Source organism: Podarcis vaucheri (genome assembly GCF_965113315.1).
Source record: "Podarcis vaucheri genome assembly, chromosome: 13".
Classification (NCBI taxonomy): Eukaryota; Metazoa; Chordata; class Lepidosauria; order Squamata; family Lacertidae; genus Podarcis; species Podarcis vaucheri.
In genome coordinates this window covers 56,529,817-56,546,617 of record NC_138751.1, presented here as the reverse complement: position 1 = coordinate 56,546,617, position 16,801 = coordinate 56,529,817, and the positions used below count along the sequence as shown (strand labels likewise).

The window sequence follows — 16,801 nt, the reverse complement described above, 5'->3', positions numbered from 1 at the left end:
TGTCAGCTTGTGTGCCTGGCATATTCTTGATTCATTAATGTTTATAGTAAGTCTGGATGAATACCTCAAAATATTGTTAAGGGTTTGTCGGGTGCAAGACACCCTAAATTCCTGGGTCTAATAAAAGTTAGAATTAATCAAGGTTTGGGGAGTTAAACCGTGCCAAGCCAGTTAAAAATACAAGCCTCGCTGATGATGATCCCTCGCTGAGTGTGGGTCCTCAGGAGAACAGAGCTTGAGAATGGCACAATCATTACGCAAACCAAGGAGCAGTTTAGCGAAGCAGTTACTCTGCGCTGAACAGCAGAAGGGTATGAGACCCTCCTTCCCTGAGAGACAAAGACAAGAGTTACTTTCTAGAATTTCAGTGGCCTGATGTAAGCTTATGAGGTTTCTTTTACTGATTAGCAAGTTTGCTATGTGTAGAACTTGTTCTTTTTCCATGTGGGAGCATTTCAAGCAAGAAAAATATCTCCACCTGGAGGCCACAGTGACAGCACTTCCTATGGAAAGCTGCATCTAGCAATTCTTCCACACTTGCAGCCTTACTCTTGAGAATTTGGCTGCACATTCCTCTCATCCACATGTGAATGAGAATCTGATCTGAGAATTCTGAGGGCTCCCCGCATGGGCAAAAAAAGCTAGCAGGCATGGCAAAATTATTCTTTACTTCTGTTTATCTTATCTATCTTTAGCAGCTAATTAAGATCAGGTATTCAGAGAGGAAAGATGTGGGTGGTGCTGTGGTCTAAACCACAGAGCCTCTTGGGCTTGCGGATCAGAAGGTCAGCGGTTCAAATCCCCTCGACTGGGTGAGCTCCCATTATTTGGTCCCTGCTCCTGCCAACCTAGCAGTTCAAAAGGATGAAGTGCAAGTAGATAAATAGGTACCGCTCCGGTGGGAAAGTAAACGGCGTTTCCAATTTCCAAATGTTGTATTTTTTCCCAAATGAGATTGCCACATCTGAAAGAGTAGGAAGTTATTTAAAATGGATACTTCGCCATCTGCATCGCAGTTTGAAAACATTGAAAACATAAAAGATAGCATCTCCTATTGATTTTGCCCACTCATTATTCAAAAGAGGGTCAATTTATTTTTTTTAACTCTGCATTTCAAATTAGACTGAAAAGTGTGTGTGTGCGCATGTGTGTGTGGTGTGTGTTCATGAACAGCTTTTGTCTTCTTCTTTGCCCAGTCAATTGTTGTTGGTAGCTTCGAGAACACTGTCCCACCATCTCATCCTCTGTCATCCCCTTCTCCTTGTGCCCTCCATCTTTCCCAGCATCAGGGTCTTTTCCAGGGAGTCTTCTCTTCTCATGAGGTGGCCAAAGTCTTGGAGCCTCAGCTTCACGATCTGTCCTTCCAGTGAGCACTCAGGGCTGATTTCCTTAGGGCCCAGGTTTTGGGCGATGCTTTCTGGCCAATGTGGAGAGCATGGCTCAGTTGCACAGCACATGCTCAGCCTGCTGAAGGATCCCAGGTTCAATTCTTGACATTTCCAGGTAAGCCTGGTTTTCTTTTTTCTATTCAGTTGCTCATTTCTTTCAACAGAAGGCCGGCGCATTGCCGCTTGTAGCATTTCCCCATCTAATTAACATGATATTGTTACATGCCACCTCAATGTCCGAGTGGTGCATAATTCCAGGGATACCAAGGGCCTGTTTCATAGAATCATAGAATCATAGAATCATAGAGTTGGAAGAGACCACAAGGGCCATCGAGTCCAACCCCCTTTTTTTTAACCCTGGACATAGACAATTAGTATGCCAGGGAGAATGCTGAGTGTTCCTGACATGATAGTTTTCCATGTGCATGGAATGTTGGTATATGCAGAAGCAACAGTAATGAAGATGTTTCACTAATAAGGACTGAATCTTCAAAGTAGAATCATAGAATCATAGAATCATAGAATCATAGAGTTGGAAGAGACCACAAGGGCCATCGAGTCCAACCCCCTGCCAAGCAGGAAACACCATCAGAGCACTCCTGACATATGGTTGTCAAGCCTCTGCTTAAAGACCTCTAAAGTAGGAGACTCCACCACACTCCTTGGCAGCAAATTCCACTGTCCAACAGCTCTTACTGTCAGGAAGTTCTTCCTAATGTTTAGGTGGAATCTTCTTTCTTGTAGTTTGGATCCATTGCTCCGTGTCCGCTTCTCTGGAGCAGCAGAAAACAACCTTTCTCCCTCCTCTATGTGACATCCTTTTATATATTTGAACATGGCTATCATATCACCCCTTAACCTCCTCTTCTGCAGGCTAAACATGCCCAGCTCCCTTAGCCGTTCCTCATAAGGCATCGTTTCCAGGCCTTTGACCATTTTGGTTGCCCTCCTCTGGACACGTTCCAGTTTGTCAGTGTCCCTCTTGAATTGTGGTGCCCAGAACTGGACACAGTACTCCAGGTGTGGTCTGACCAGAGCAGAATACAGTGGCACTATTACTTCCCTTGATCTAGATGCTATACTCCTATTGATGCAGCCCAGAACTGCATTGGCTTTTTTAGCTGCCGCGTCACACTGTTGGCTCATGTCAAGTTTGTGGTCAACCAAGACTCCTAGATCCTTTTCACATGTACTGCTCTCAAGCCAGGTGTCACCCATCTTGTATTTGTGCCTCTCATTTTTTTTTGCCCAAGTGCAATACTTTACATTTCTCCCTGTTAAAATTCATCTTGTTTGTTTTTGCCCAGTTCTCTAATCTGTCAAGGTCGTTTTGAAGTGTGATCCTGTCCTCTGGGGTGTTAGCCACCCCTCCCAGTTTGGTGTCATCTGCAAATTTGATCAGGATGCCCTTGAGTCCATCATCCAAGTCGTTGATAAAGATGTTGAATAAGACCGGGCCCAAGACAGAACCCTGTGGCACCCCACTAGTCACTCTTCTCCAGGATGAAGAGGAACCATTGATGAGCACCCTTTGGGTTCGGTCAGTCAGCCAGATACAAATCCACTGAGTGGTAGCATAGTCAAGACCGCATTTTACCAGCTTCTTTACAAGAATATCATGGGGCACCTTGTCAAATGCCTTGCTGAAATCAAGGTAGGCTACATCCACTGCGTTCCCTTCATCTACCAGGCTTGTAATTCTGTCAAAAAACGAGATCAGGTTAGTCTGACATGACTTATTTTTCAGAAATCCATGCTGACTATTGGTGATCACAGCATTCCTTTCTAGGTGCTCACAGACTGTTTGCTTAATGATCTGCTCCAGAATCTTCCCTGGTATTGATGTCAGACTGACTGGGCGGTAATTATTTGGGTCCTCTCTTTTCCCCTTTTTGAAAATAGGGACAACATTTGCCCTCCTCCAGTCTGCCGGGACTTCGCCTGTTCTCCAGGAATTCTCAAAGATGACTGCCAGTGGTTCTGAGATCACATCTGCCAGTTCTTTTAATACTCTTGGATTCAGTTCATCTGGCCCTGGAGACTTGAATACATCTAAACTAGCCAAGTATTCTTGTACTATCTCCTTAGTTATTCTGGGCTGTGTTTCTTTTGCTGAATCATTTGCTCCAAATTCTTCAGGTCGGGCATTGTTTTCTTTATCGGAGAAGACTGAGGCAAAGAAGGCATTGAGGAGTTCAGCCCTTTCTGTGTCCCCTGTTTGCATTTCACCATCTTCTCCTCTGAGTGACCCCACTGTTTCTTTGTTCTTCCTTTTGCTACGAACATACCCATAAAAGCCTTTTTTGTTGCTTTTAACCTCTCTAGCAAGCCTGAGTTCATTCTGTGCTTTAGCTTTTCTGACTTTGTGTCTACACGTGCTGGCTATTTGTTTGAATTCCTCTTTGGTGGTTTCCCCCCTTTTCCATTTTTTGTACACATCCTTTTTTAATCTTAATTCAGTTAAAAGTTCTTTAGATAGCCACGCTGGCTTCTTTAGGCACCTTCCATGTTTCCGTCTCATTGGTATTGCCTGATGTTGTGCTTTTACTATCTCCCTCTTAACAAACTCCCAGCCATCATGAACTCCCTTTCCTTTTAGTATTGCTGTCCATGGGATCTCACCCAGCACTTCCCTAAGTTTTATGAAGTCGGCTTTCTTAAAGTCAAGAAATTGAGTCCTAGTATGCTTGGCTGCTCCTTTCCGCTGTATAGTAAACTTCAGAAGAGCATGATCACTCGCGCCTAATGATCCTTCCACTTCTACCCCACTAACCAGGTCATCAGCATTGGTTAGGACCAGATCTAAAATGGCTGTTCCTCTTGTTGCTTCTCCCACTTTCTGGACAATGAAGTTGTCTGCAAGGCCAGTGAGGAATCTGTTTGACCTTATGCTCTTGGCTGAGTTTGACGTCCAACAAATATCCGGGTAATTGAAGTCCCCCATTACTACTATCTCCCTTCCTTTTGCATGCTTGGCCATCTGTTCCAGGAAGGCATCATCTATGTCCTCCGTTTGGCTTGGGGATCTATAGTAAACTCCCACAATGAGGTCTCTGTTATTCTTCTCTCCCTTAATTTTGACCCAAATGCTCTCACTTTGGCTTTGAGGTTCTAAATCTTGGATCTCTTCACAGGTATACACATCCCTGACATATAACGCCACTCCTCCTCCTTTCTTGTCTGGTCTGTTTCTCTGAAATAGATTGTATCCCCCCATTATTACATTCCAATCGTGGGACTTATCCCACCAGGTTTCAGTGATGCCTATTATGTCATATTTAGTTTGCTGTACCAAGAGCTCAAGCTCATCTTGTTTATTTCCCATGCTTTGCGCATTAGTGTACAGACATTGAAGTCCATTAATCATTCCCCCGTGTCTCTTATTTAAGGATTTTTTCCTCCCACCACTAGGTCCGCGTGCTGTTTGCTCCATTTGGTCTATGACATTTGGATGATCATCTTCATTAATTGATAGACTCCTACCTTCAGGAGCATTGTCTCCCTCCCCCACATTAGTCAGTTTAAAGCCCTCCTGATGAGGTTTCTGAGATTTTTTGCAAAAACATTTCTCCCAACCGTTGTGAGATGCAGCCCATCACTTGCCAGAAGTCCATCTTCAAGAAACTGCAGTCCGTGATCTAAGAATCCAAACCGTTCCTGTTTACACCATTTGCGAAGCCAGCTGTTCACTTCCACTATTTTCCCCTCTCTCCCTGGGCCACGTCGTTCAACTGGGAGGACAGATGAGATGACAATTTGTGCATTTAGTTGCTTCAATTTCCTGCCAAGAGCCTCGTAGTCTCTTTTGATCTTCTGGAGGCTATTGCTTGCAGTGTCGTTGGTTCCCACATGAACCAAGAGGAAGGGGTATTTGTCAGTGGGTTTTATGATTCCTTGCAGTCGTTCAGTTACATCTTGGATCTTAGCCCCGGGGAGACAGCACACTTCCCGAGACATCTTGTCAGGCCCACAGATCACTGCTTCTGTTCCCCTCAGTAGGGAATCCCCTATCACCACTACACGCCTCCTCTTGGGTTTGGTCGGGGTTCTTCCGTGAGCTGTCCGTTCCAAGGTCACCTGCACATTCCCTGAGGACTGACTTTGCTGCTCGTCTTCATATACCTGATCGACTGTAATGAGGGAGAGATCCTCAAATGGAGTCTGCTCTTCGTCTTCCATGCTAGGGGAGAGGACCTCAAAGCGATTGTGTATTTCTAGACAATCAGAGTGGACCCTGGGCCTCCTACTTCTTTGAGTCACGTTTCTCCATATATCTGGCTCCTGTGTTGGTGAACAAGCCTCCTTCTCAGGGGAGTCCCCTGTCTCCTCCTTGGTGGGGACGGTGTGCTCTGTTGCTTCCAAGAAGAGCTCCAGCTCTCTAATTCTTTGGAGCGTAGCTACACGTTCCTCCAGTTGCTGGACTTTGTCTTTTAATAGAGCAATCAACATGCAATTGCTGCAGGTAAAGCTGCCTGCAACCTTTGGCAAGATGGCAAACATTGCGCAGGAATCGCAGGCGACTGCAGCTGTTCCCTCCCCTTCCATCATGAGATCGTGTTGTTGGGGGTGGCTACAGAGGTCCTCCATCATAAAAAGCTTGAAGACAGGACAAATAACTTCCCCCACAAAAAAAACCCTAGGTCTCCCCCAACAAACGTTTGAGACTAGCTCCCCTAAATCTAAAAGATGGGTCGCGCCGCTGCCCTACAAACTCTGATAAGCTCCTCCCACAGCTAATCCCCTGCCTCAACAGAAACCCTGCCCCCTCTGACCTTTACACAGGGAAAACAGCTAATCAGCCACCAAGAAACACACACACACAAGAAAACCCTTTTTGCTCCTTCTTCAACTGCTGCCCTACAAACTCTGATAAGCTCCTCCCACAGCTAATCCCCTGCCTCAACAGAAACCCTGCCCCCTCTGACCTTTACACAGGGAAAACAGCTAATCAGCCACCAAGAAAACCCTTTTTGCTCCTTCTTCAACTGCTGCCCTACAAACTCTGTAGTTTGTAGTTTGGCAGTGTGTCCTATTCTACAGCAGACAGTCCTCTGTCTGAAGGGCTGTGTAATCCAAGGCTGGTTTAAATGTAAATAACTCGTAAGATGGAAGAGCAGGGACCTTGAAGTTGCCCAGGGGCATTTAGCACCCGGAGAGCAAACTGAACAGGCACACAGATCACCTGGCTACAGTCTTCCCCACTATGAGTACTAGGCATTGTATTTCTATTTAAATTATAGTAATTATTTCTAAATTTACATATATCTACACATGTAAATTAAAATATTCAAATTGTATGCAAATCATTGTCCTCCTTTGACCTCTTTCTTGGTCATACACTAACTCTTTTTTGACAATTTATAAATGTTCACACTGGTCATAAAGCTGAAACAGAAGCTGCAAAACTGTTTCATGAACTCCAAGGATTTGCTGCCTAAATACCAGCCAGCTTGCACTTTACTTGCCTCCAGGTAAAAGCAGTTTATTAGGCGCCTCCACACTCACTTAACATGCTGATCCATGTCAGCAGAGAAGCAAAGCAGCTTGCCCAGAGCTAGTACAGCACCTATCCACCAGTTTTCATGTTGAAATGGCCTAAGGAATAATTTTAAGAAGATGTATCCGTATCCCTCCCAGCTGAAAAATAATAATCTTTTAACTGTAATCAGTTCCAGTAATTAGAGATAAAAGAGAGAATACCAGGGGAATATGCAGAACATGACATTTTCAATAGCCTACAAATCACACTTTATGCTCTTTAAAAAAATGCAAATTATCTAATGCATGGGTACGAATTTAAATGCTTTGCTTGATTTTAAATGGCAGGACACCTTAGAAGTATAGCCTGAAGATTGAGATGGAATTCTTGATGGGAGTCTAGGATGAGACACACACCAACCCCCAGCCCCATGTGTGTGTTAATATAGGCACCAGGTTTTCAGGCCTGTGAACTGCCTCATTCATTTCAATGGAGGGAAAACATTCGCTCACAAAAGAACCTCTACTCAGAAAAAAAATGTGAGCAAGCTTCCAAACGTGGAATGAATGAGCTCCTGCCTCCAGAGCTTTGCCTCTGCATTGGTGCTCCCATATACCCAGAAAGAAATACAGGGTTGGGGAAATGGTCTATATCTTTCCAATTCTACCTGTCCAATATGGAAGTTCTTTCTTCCTTCCTATCTTTACAGATGCCTGATGAGCATTAACTGGAAGTGGTTGATTTTAGTGATAGCATTGTGTTTTGCTTAATCATAATACTGTTTATTCTGATCTGTGGAAACTGGCGAGAGAACTTCAAATCCTGGATCCTGAAGATGACATCCGTGAGGGTGGAGGGAGAGACAGTGGGGCAGTGGTGCTTTGTTTCAGCTGCTCAGCCTTCCCGACTACCAGCTGACGTGTGCAGTTGGGCAGCAGCTGTTTCCTGCATGTCCTCCAGTCTCCTGCCAACCCCAAAGCTTCAACTCCAGATGTTTTGGTCTGAATTGGTCTGGATTGTAACCAAGGGTCGTAATGAAAGCCTCAGATGCATAACCCTTTCATCCAATCTATGCAGTTCAGCACATTATTTCTCTGACATTTCTTATATGGTTAAATGTCAAAAAGTACATGCTCGAGGATGAAATGTCCTGCATTTTAATGACTCATCAGGGAACTGCATTTCTTCCAACCCATTCTTCCTGGTTAGCTCATGATTTCCCCTAACAAAACACCTGCTTTGAACTTAAAGAAGCTATAATGTGCCCTTTCTATTTAACATTTAGAAATATAAAGTTCACATTTTGCCCCCCTCCAAAATATGGACTATGAACTTATACTTTTTTCCAAACAATTTCAAAGTAGTTTTACAATTTAAAATGCAACATTTAAAAGCAACTAACTGAATGAAAATACAGTTATGAACAACAGTACAATATAGAAGCAATTGAGGAGCAGGATAAAAGTGATTCAAACAAATGATTGAAAAATATAACAGGCCCACTATTCCCCATTATTATCAAATCTTGTCTTAGGCAGATCAAGTTTAAATTTATTCACTCTCACCCAGTCCATAACAGATTGCAGACACGCATTCAGGGACCCTCTCCACAGGGGCATACGAAGTGGGGGGGCGGGGGGCCGCCCCGGGTGGCACTCTGGGTTTTCCCCCCTCACAAGATGGCCCCTGCCTCCCTCCAGCTGTAGAGTAGCTGAGGGCATGCGCAGTCCGCACACGGCATCTGTACAGGCTGTTGCACGCGCCGTCCATATGGACCACCTCGTGCACGGTGACCATACGGGCTGCCGCCCGTGCGCACTCTGAATGGGATGCCGCTTGCGCGGCAGCCCGTACGGTCACTGTGCAAGTGGCAGGCCATACGGAGGGTGCATGCATGGCAGCCCGTATGGTCGTCACATGTGCACACTCCGTATGGGATGCCACCCATGCACAGTCCATACGGGATGCCACACATGCGCACTCTGTATGGGGATGCCGCATGTGTGGCAGCCCGTATGGTTGTCGTGTGTGCGCACTCTGTACGGGATGCCGTACATGCACAGTCCGTACGGACATTGCGCGTGCATCACCAGGCGGTTCGCCCCACCTCTCGGCGTCCTGCCCCGGGTGCTGGAGAGGGTTCCTCCGCCACTGCCTCTCCCAGATTCTATGAAAATGAGAAACAGAGTTGGGTGTCATCAGTATATTATGACACAACACCACAGACAACTGCCTCCCCAGTGGTTTTGTGTAGATGTTAGGCAGCACAGGGAGAAACACCCAACTTACCATTCAAAAAGAGTCAAGCCCCATATGAGGTCAAACCATGAATATAGGCTCCAGTGTATAGCACTGCCTTGCTCCACCCCCAATCCAGGAAAGAGAAAGAGGTGGTTAAAGGGATTTCAAGGGAATTGACAAGTGTAGGTTGTGATCAATGGGATATCAGTGAGAAAACTAGGCCTGAGATCAGGCTGAAATATTACCAGATAATCAGCTTCATGCAAGAGACTGGAGTTATCCAGCCACCATCTGCTAAAACATCTTGCTAAGTAAATAAATATGAAACTGATTTGCAAGTGCCCAAGATGGGAGCACTCGAAGGCGACTTCTTCAACAAGGGTGCATTTACCGCTCTGTTTACTTCTTCCATGACCCCCAGCTAGTTATTTAATGGGAGAGGCCCCCTGCAGCACCCATATCAACATCCTTGAAATTTCAGTGCTTTTGACATCTCTAAATGCATCAACATTTTAACAATCACAAGTTAAAATCACATGAACATCTGCCTTCACAAATCCCAAACTTCAAAACTAAGCTTCTCAAGATTTACCAAATTATTATCAGTCAATAAGGCTATCAATACAAAGTTTCGCATACCAATGAATTCAACTTATACATTCTGAAAATGTTTCAGGGTTTCTTTATTATACTGGAGATTTTTTTTGTGATTTTTTTTTTAAATTGGGTTATATAAACAAGAATGTTATACTAACAAGTATACCAATTTTTCTCATGTCATTTGTATGTCACCAAAATAGCATAATAAATTTGGAAAAATATCTACAACATGTTTCATTATTAGTGGTCAATGTATATTGTCTTGGCTTATGAATTGGTTTAAACAATTAGGAAGAAGAAAAGAAAAGAAAGAGGGAAGGGGTGAGTGGGGTTGGGTGGTTATGCTTCTGTTATTCTGCGTGTGTGTGAGGGGTTGTGTCAGCATTACTTGTATGGGTTCTCTTACTATTCACTTTCCACTGGAGACTGGAAATGATTTTCTTTTTCGTCAAGTTCCTCTCAAGTTTTATATGCTCCTTGAGGAGCATAAAGTTTTTTGGTTTTTCATGTGGGGTTTTTTATTCAGAAGTGCTGACCAGTTGACCTCTTTGGGTTTTTATGGGATCGGCTTTGACTGATGGGTCTTAATGACCCCTTGGTGAGTTAAGGACTTCCCCTGCATGCAGAGACAGGCGAAGGAGACCCAGAGTGGGTCCAGTGGTCAAGAAGGCACTTTCTGCATGTGGGGGCAAGATGGGGCTGGTCCACCTGGGAAGAAGGGAAACTCTGATCCCAAGTCTCTGCTGGCTTCCAGGATCTCTTCAGGAGAAGAAAAGGCTCAGGAGGAAACCCTCCACAAATCTGGAGTAGAGTCCGTAAGGCAGCTGGGTGGCACCTTGGACACCTCCTTCTTTCAGCTCCTGCGGCCAGGCTGGTGCCAAACGTCTTTCCTTTGGACCACCTCCGCGAGGTTGTCGCCTGGCAGCCCAGGACCTGGTGCCCCAGGAAGGGCACTTGGGTGCTGCAAAGATTGGCTTCACATCACCCCTGGAGGCACACTCCATTGTCTCTTGAGACGGGCGGATGCCATCAAGCAACCGATATTAATAACACTGTAGGCTTGTAATAGATCTTTTAATATACAAGGAGTCTTTTTTTCCTATTAACGTGGAATGGTTTTCAAATTCTTGGTTCCCCTCCTTTCCCTTGTGCCTTTTGAGCTGCTCTGCCCCCTTCCTGGAGCCCCGGCCGCGGAAACCAGCAGGGGGCAGATGAAGGGAGAGCCAGAGGCATCCTGCGCGTCTTCGAAGGGGGTCGTCCTGCGGGGCGCCAGGGAGCCGGAGCTGCTGCCCGGGAGCCCGGCTCGGCGCGCCCCGCCGGAAGAGCCGCCCCCGGGGATCCCGACGGGGCCCTTCCCTCGGCGGGCGGGCGGGCGGGCGGGGAGCCAGGCGGGGGCTTCGCCTCAGGCGCCCCCCCGACCCGCTCGCCGCTCCGCCGTCTCCCTCGGCGGCTCATTTCGGCGCGGCGCCCTCGGCCGCGGCTCGCCCTGCGCGACACCGGCGCCCCCGCCCCGCCCGCCCGCCCGCCCGCCCGCCTCAGCCGCTCGCTCGCTCGCTCGCTGCGCGTCTGAGGCGGAGGCAGCAGCGCGAAGGACGCGGCGGAGGGAGCGGCCGGAGCCGGGCAAGCGAGGAGCCCTCGGCCGGGCGGAGGAGAGGCCAGGGCGGCGGCGGCGGCGGCGGAGCAGCCCAGGATGGCGGGCAGCCCCCAGGAGAGCCGCCGCTGACGGGAAGCCGAGGGCAGCTGCTGGGCTCGGGCTATGCGCGCAAAGGTAAGCGCCGGCGGGGGGCGGGGGGCGAGGGGGTCCTTCTCCGCCTCCTCGCGAAGGGGAACTTTTGCCTGTTTGGGGAGCAGGGAAGTTGCGGGTCGCGGCGTCGGCAGCCCCGGTCAGCCTCTGCAGCCGAGAGCCCCGCGGCGCCTTTCCCGGCAGCGCCACGGAGCCGCCAGCCTCTTTGCGGCAGCCGGCTCCCGCCCGGGCTGGCTCCCTGCAGCTGCAGCCCCGCCGGGTCCCCGTCCCCGTCCCCGTCCCCCCCCGGCGCCCTTCGGCCGCTCTCCCCGCCCAGCCTCCCTCCCGCCCGCCCGGGCTCGTTCCCGACATGCCCACCTGGAATGGGCTCGAAGATGGAGCTGCGACCTGCCTTTGGTTTCCCCGGGCGGAGCGGGGCTGTCTTCCAAGAAGGCCGTTACAGCCTCCGAGTGTCTCTCTGTCCGCCTGTCCGTGTGTTTCTCTTGCAAACCACCGCCTTCAGAGCACATATTTCCCCCCAACGAATCTTGGGCACTGTCCTTTACCCTTCAAAGAGCTGGCCCCCAACCGGCCTCTGCGCGGCCCCCGAGAGGGCTCTTTCCCCGCAATGGGCGCGGTGTGCAGCCTCCCTGAACCCTGAGGTGTTCTCTTCATTTTATTATTGTCACTCTTTTGTCATTTTCTTTGGGACTTCTTGAAACATGAAATGTTCCTTACAGTCTTCATTCTCCTGACAATCCCGGGGGGGTTATTTCTCATTCTCAGAGAGCCCATTCCTCTGGGGCTGCATTCGCATCATATATGTTACACCTGCCTGCCCCAAATCCTGGGAATTGTAGTGTACCCCTCGCAGAGCTACAATTCCCAGCACTCTTCACAAACTACAGTAAAGGCGTATATGCAGTCTTTATTTCTGGTATTTTTTTAAATGTATTGGAATGTTTTGCCTTGTTTTTCAACTCAGAGGTTTTAGCAGTTCCCAAGTGTCTGAACCCTGAACTTTCGAAACATGAAAAGTGCGCTACAGTCTTCATACTCCTTACCAACCTGGGGTATTATTTCTCAGATAGGGAAACTGAGGCTGAAGGTGAGTTGAGGTGTAAGATGCTCACCAAATTAAAGGCAGGGGACAACAGCAGTGCTAGAATTAGAAGTGGGTTGGGAGCTGTGCTGTTTTTCTAGGAAGAGAGGCAGGAGCGTCTCCCTCGTTCGCTTACAAAAATGCCCTGGTTGGGAGAGCGAGCTCCATGGTCTACAGTTGCACATATTGGTTTTTTGCCATTCTTTAAGGGGCCTTTTGCACGTTTTGATCACCAGAAGTGAATGTGAAAAGATGGAGCAGACCCTTCATAATGGTGTCTGTTTCCAAGCATCTGAACAGATGACATAGGAGAGCTCAGCACACCCTAGTCTTTAAGGTATGCAAATGTAACTGACTTGTTCAAGTGAACTTGAATGTAAAGGTAAAGGGACCCCTGACTGTTAAGTCCAGCCGTGAACGACTCTGGGGTTGTGTGCTCATCTCACTCTATAGGCCGAGGGAGCCGGCATTTGTCTGCAGACAGCTTCCGGGTCCTGTGGCCAGCATGACTAAGCCACTTCTGGCAAACCAGAGTAGCGCATGGAAACACCGTTTACCTTCCCGCCAGAGTGGTACCTATTTATCTTCTTGCACTTTGACGTACTTTCGAACTGCTAGGTTGGCAGGAGCAGGGACCAAGCAACAGGAGCTCACCCTGTCGCAGGGATTCGAACCGCCGACCTTCTGATCGACAAGTTCTAGGCTCTGTGGTTTAACCCACAGCACCGCTGGCATCCCTTGAACTTGAACTAAGGAGTCTCAAATCCAGCACTATCCATTACACCACGGTGGTTCTTCATTTTATTTTTCATTCCTTTCCTTCTTCTCAACATCTGTGGATAGGGATATATGAGTTTGCATTCTCCCCAAGATCATTTTAGTCCTTGGACTTAATGATCTTGCAGGCCCTCCCCACAGTCATCTATGAGGCACCTAGTAAACATTCCTCCCCACTCCATCCTTTACAATTGCTTCTGCATTCCTGATGTTGGGCGGAGGTTGATGAACAAAAAGCAGTATGCAAACCCAGACAAAAATAAAACAAAGTTCTGAGCACGGTCATTTTCACATTTTATACTCTCTTAAATCGTAGCACTATAATGATTACAGGAATAAAATGGAACTTGCCTCTGCTGCCCTGATGTGAATTTACTTGAATTATAAGCATTTTCTTGTAGAAAAGGATAATATGTTTAAAAATAATAAAATGAGCTTCTGTAGCCAGGTATACACTGTTTGTGTCTGCATATATGAGAATGAAGCGATGCTGTAGCAAGTGGCATCAGCCCTGGTGGGCCCTTGCATGCCCATGGGGACTCAGCTGCTGACACAAAACCTTTCTGCTGTGAGCTTGGAAGGTGAGATCAGGTGTATTTACGTTTAAAAATAGAGGACCTGAGTGGAAATGGCGGGAGTATTAATTTATAACCAATCTTTAACCAATTGATTGATTGATTGATTGATTGATAGATAGGAACATACAGTCATACCTCGTGTTGCGTTAGGTTCATGTTGCGTCTTTTCAGCTTGCAAACGCGGCAAACCCAGAAGTGTAGACATCCGGGTTTTGCCACACGCGCAGAAGCGTTTTGCGCACTCTATCGCGCTCCACGCTTGTGTAGAAGCACCACCTTAGTTGCAGACTTTTTGGGGTGCAAACGGCACCCCGGAACGGATCGTATCTGCAACTAGAGGTACCACTGTATGAATCAAGCTAAAGACCCCTCTAGTCCAACGTCCTGTTCTCCTAGCGATCAACCCTGGGCCTGTGGAAAGCCTATATTGTAATTTTACCTTACAAACCACCCTTAGATGTACAGATGAAGGGTGGTATACAGATTTAACAAATAATAATAACAATACATGGGGGACCTGAATGCAAGAGTGCTCTTCCCTCTGGTGATTCCCATCTGCTGGTACTCAGAGACATAAGAGAACAAAGCCATGTGACAAGGAGCCACCAGTCGCCTTTTCCTCCTCCATGAATTTGCCTGATCCTCTTTTAAAGCCATACAAGTTGGTGGTCCCCACTCTATTTTGTGGGAGCAAGTTCAGTTGTTTTACTATCAGTTGTGTGAAGAAGTATTTTCTTTTCATTGGCAAGCAACAGAAGAGGTTGCATGTTTTACATGCTAATTAATGTGGAGGGTAATTGATGACACATCTAGATTCACCTTTCTTTAATCCAGGGAATTTATTATTCGAGACTGCTGTTTCTAACTTATTTTAAATTATACACCACAGTTCTCTAATGAGAAGCATTCTGTATATGAGAAAGAAAAGTTAGGAAATTTTGTTGGACAGAATTCACATGGAAGTTTGGTTTTAGTTTGTTGAACTTAGCTTGTTGGACTGTGAGATTTTTCTCTGTGTAGGCTTTTTTCCTGTGTGTGTGTGTAGGCTTTTTTCCATAAACCTAGGTTATAATTTTATTCCCTGGTATGCAACTCTTCTACCCAGACTGAATGAAAAATTAGTGAAAATGCTGGCACATGAAGTCAGAATATGGAAATATTTTGACAGATGCTTGTTATGTAGTCTGTTGTGATTTGAGGAGGTTCATTTCCTTCCATGGACATCCAGTTTAAACAAAGCTATCGGTGAAGTTTGTTCCCTCTTCAGAGTGTAAAAAAGAAAGAAAGATGGTTTAAGGCTATGCAAAGCTTATCTTATTTGGAGCTCTTCGTTGTACTAAAATACAGTAATACTTCCCTCTCCAGTCTTCAGCATCTGCCCCTGTTAATATAATCTTTTTATAAATTGCATTTATTTTTGTATGACTATATATTTATCCAGATGTTTTGGATTCTCATACACATTATATTGATTTATCCTTTCTAATGATTTACGGTGAGCCCATGGCGCAATGGGTCAGTGCGTTATTCAGAAGGTTAGTGGTTCGAGCCCACCCAGGGTTAGCTATGGGCAGGATTCCTGCACTGCAGGGGGTTGGACTAGATGACCCTCAGTGTTCCTTCCCTGATCCTATGATAAGATACCAAATCTCTGACCTATCTTTTAAAAATAAATAAATATGCTAACTGTGCAGGTCTTTTTCAAGAATGCCAGACAAACCCATGGCTCTGTTGCAATTCAAAATCCTTGACTTTCTATACATGACAGATAAAGGTGTATATATTCTGTTTGCAATGAACAAAAAATGCATGCTGAAAACTGAGGTATCTGAACTGCTCTCTTTCCAGGGACTGTGGCCTGATAGAGTGGTTCCCTTGGATGTGAATGAAGCGTGCCCTGCCCTTCTGGGATGCCTTAGGTGATGCCACGCTCTTCTGCGATGGCAATTGGGGCTCTCTCTGGCTCTCTCCTTGTGACTTGCTGCTTGATGGTTGCTCTCTGCAGTTCCGCTGCATCTTTCCCAAAACTGGCAAAAGTTCAAGACAAGCAGGAGATAAGACCAAGCCAAGAAAAGCGGGATCACACATCAGCCCGGGAGAGCCAGAATCAGACAAGACCTGGGAAAATGAACGAAATGGGCAGGAGTGGGAGGGAGGAGGGCACCAGAGACTGGAAAAGCAAGGGCAGCAGAAATTATTCCAATAAGGAATCTTGGACTAAGCAAAAACAAGCTTTGAGTAGCCAAGCAACAAGTGGAAAGTTTGGGAGTCTCCAAGCCCAAGGGCAAACGGAAGTTGTTCAGGAGGAGTTTCCAGCTGCTGAAGAGTCTTCCTTTTTGGATGTTGCTGGTGGTACCCCTGAGCCGCCAGAGGAATATGCTTATCCGGATTACCGTGGGAAAGGCTGTGTGGACGAGAGTGGCTTTGTTTATGCGATTGGGGAGAAGTTTACGCCAGGTCCCTCTGCATGCCCGTGCCTTTGCACTGAAGAGGGCCCTCTCTGCATTCAGCCCGAGTGCCCCGGACTCCACCCTCGCTGTATTCATGTGGACACCAGCCAGTGTTGCCCGCAGTGCAAAGAGAGGAAAAACTACTGCGAGTTCCGGGGCAAAACCTACCAAACACTGGAAGAATTCACGGTAAGGAGAAAGGGGCGCTGGGGGTAAGCAGAAAGGGGCTTGTTCTCGGGACGTTGTCCTCCTGTTGGCTTTCGGGTTCACAGAATGGTTTCTTTGACATTTCTTTCACTCCTTTCTTGCACTTTATAGTCCTCCAAAAATACAAGCTTTTACATTAGACAAAAGCACAATATTTTAACAAGGAGGTTCGGGTCATTCTTCAATTCCGTTGTTATATAATTTTCTAAAAACATCTGTAAAGCTCATGATCACAGTTAAGTAATTTAATAATAGC

The 16,801-nt window shown here is 46.8% G+C and overlaps 1 protein-coding gene across 2 annotated transcripts in view; it reads left to right on the top strand.

The window, feature by feature from the left end:
• The first annotated feature begins 11,339 nt into the window (after positions 1-11,339).
• The window catches only part of VWC2 (von Willebrand factor C domain containing 2), a 34,807-nt gene continuing 29,345 nt past the window's right edge, over positions 11,340-16,801 (top strand). Inside the window, exons 1-2 of one of the 2 annotated variants that reach the window (XM_082196474.1) lie at positions 11,340-11,476; positions 15,737-16,527. In XM_082196474.1, coding sequence (XP_082052600.1) covers positions 15,811-16,527 — 717 coding nt within the window. In that variant the 5' untranslated portion in view covers positions 11,340-11,476; positions 15,737-15,810. Of the gene's footprint in view, positions 11,477-12,742; positions 12,871-15,736; positions 16,528-16,801 lie in introns of those variants that run through there. The other variant, XM_082196475.1, reaches the window with a different exon arrangement.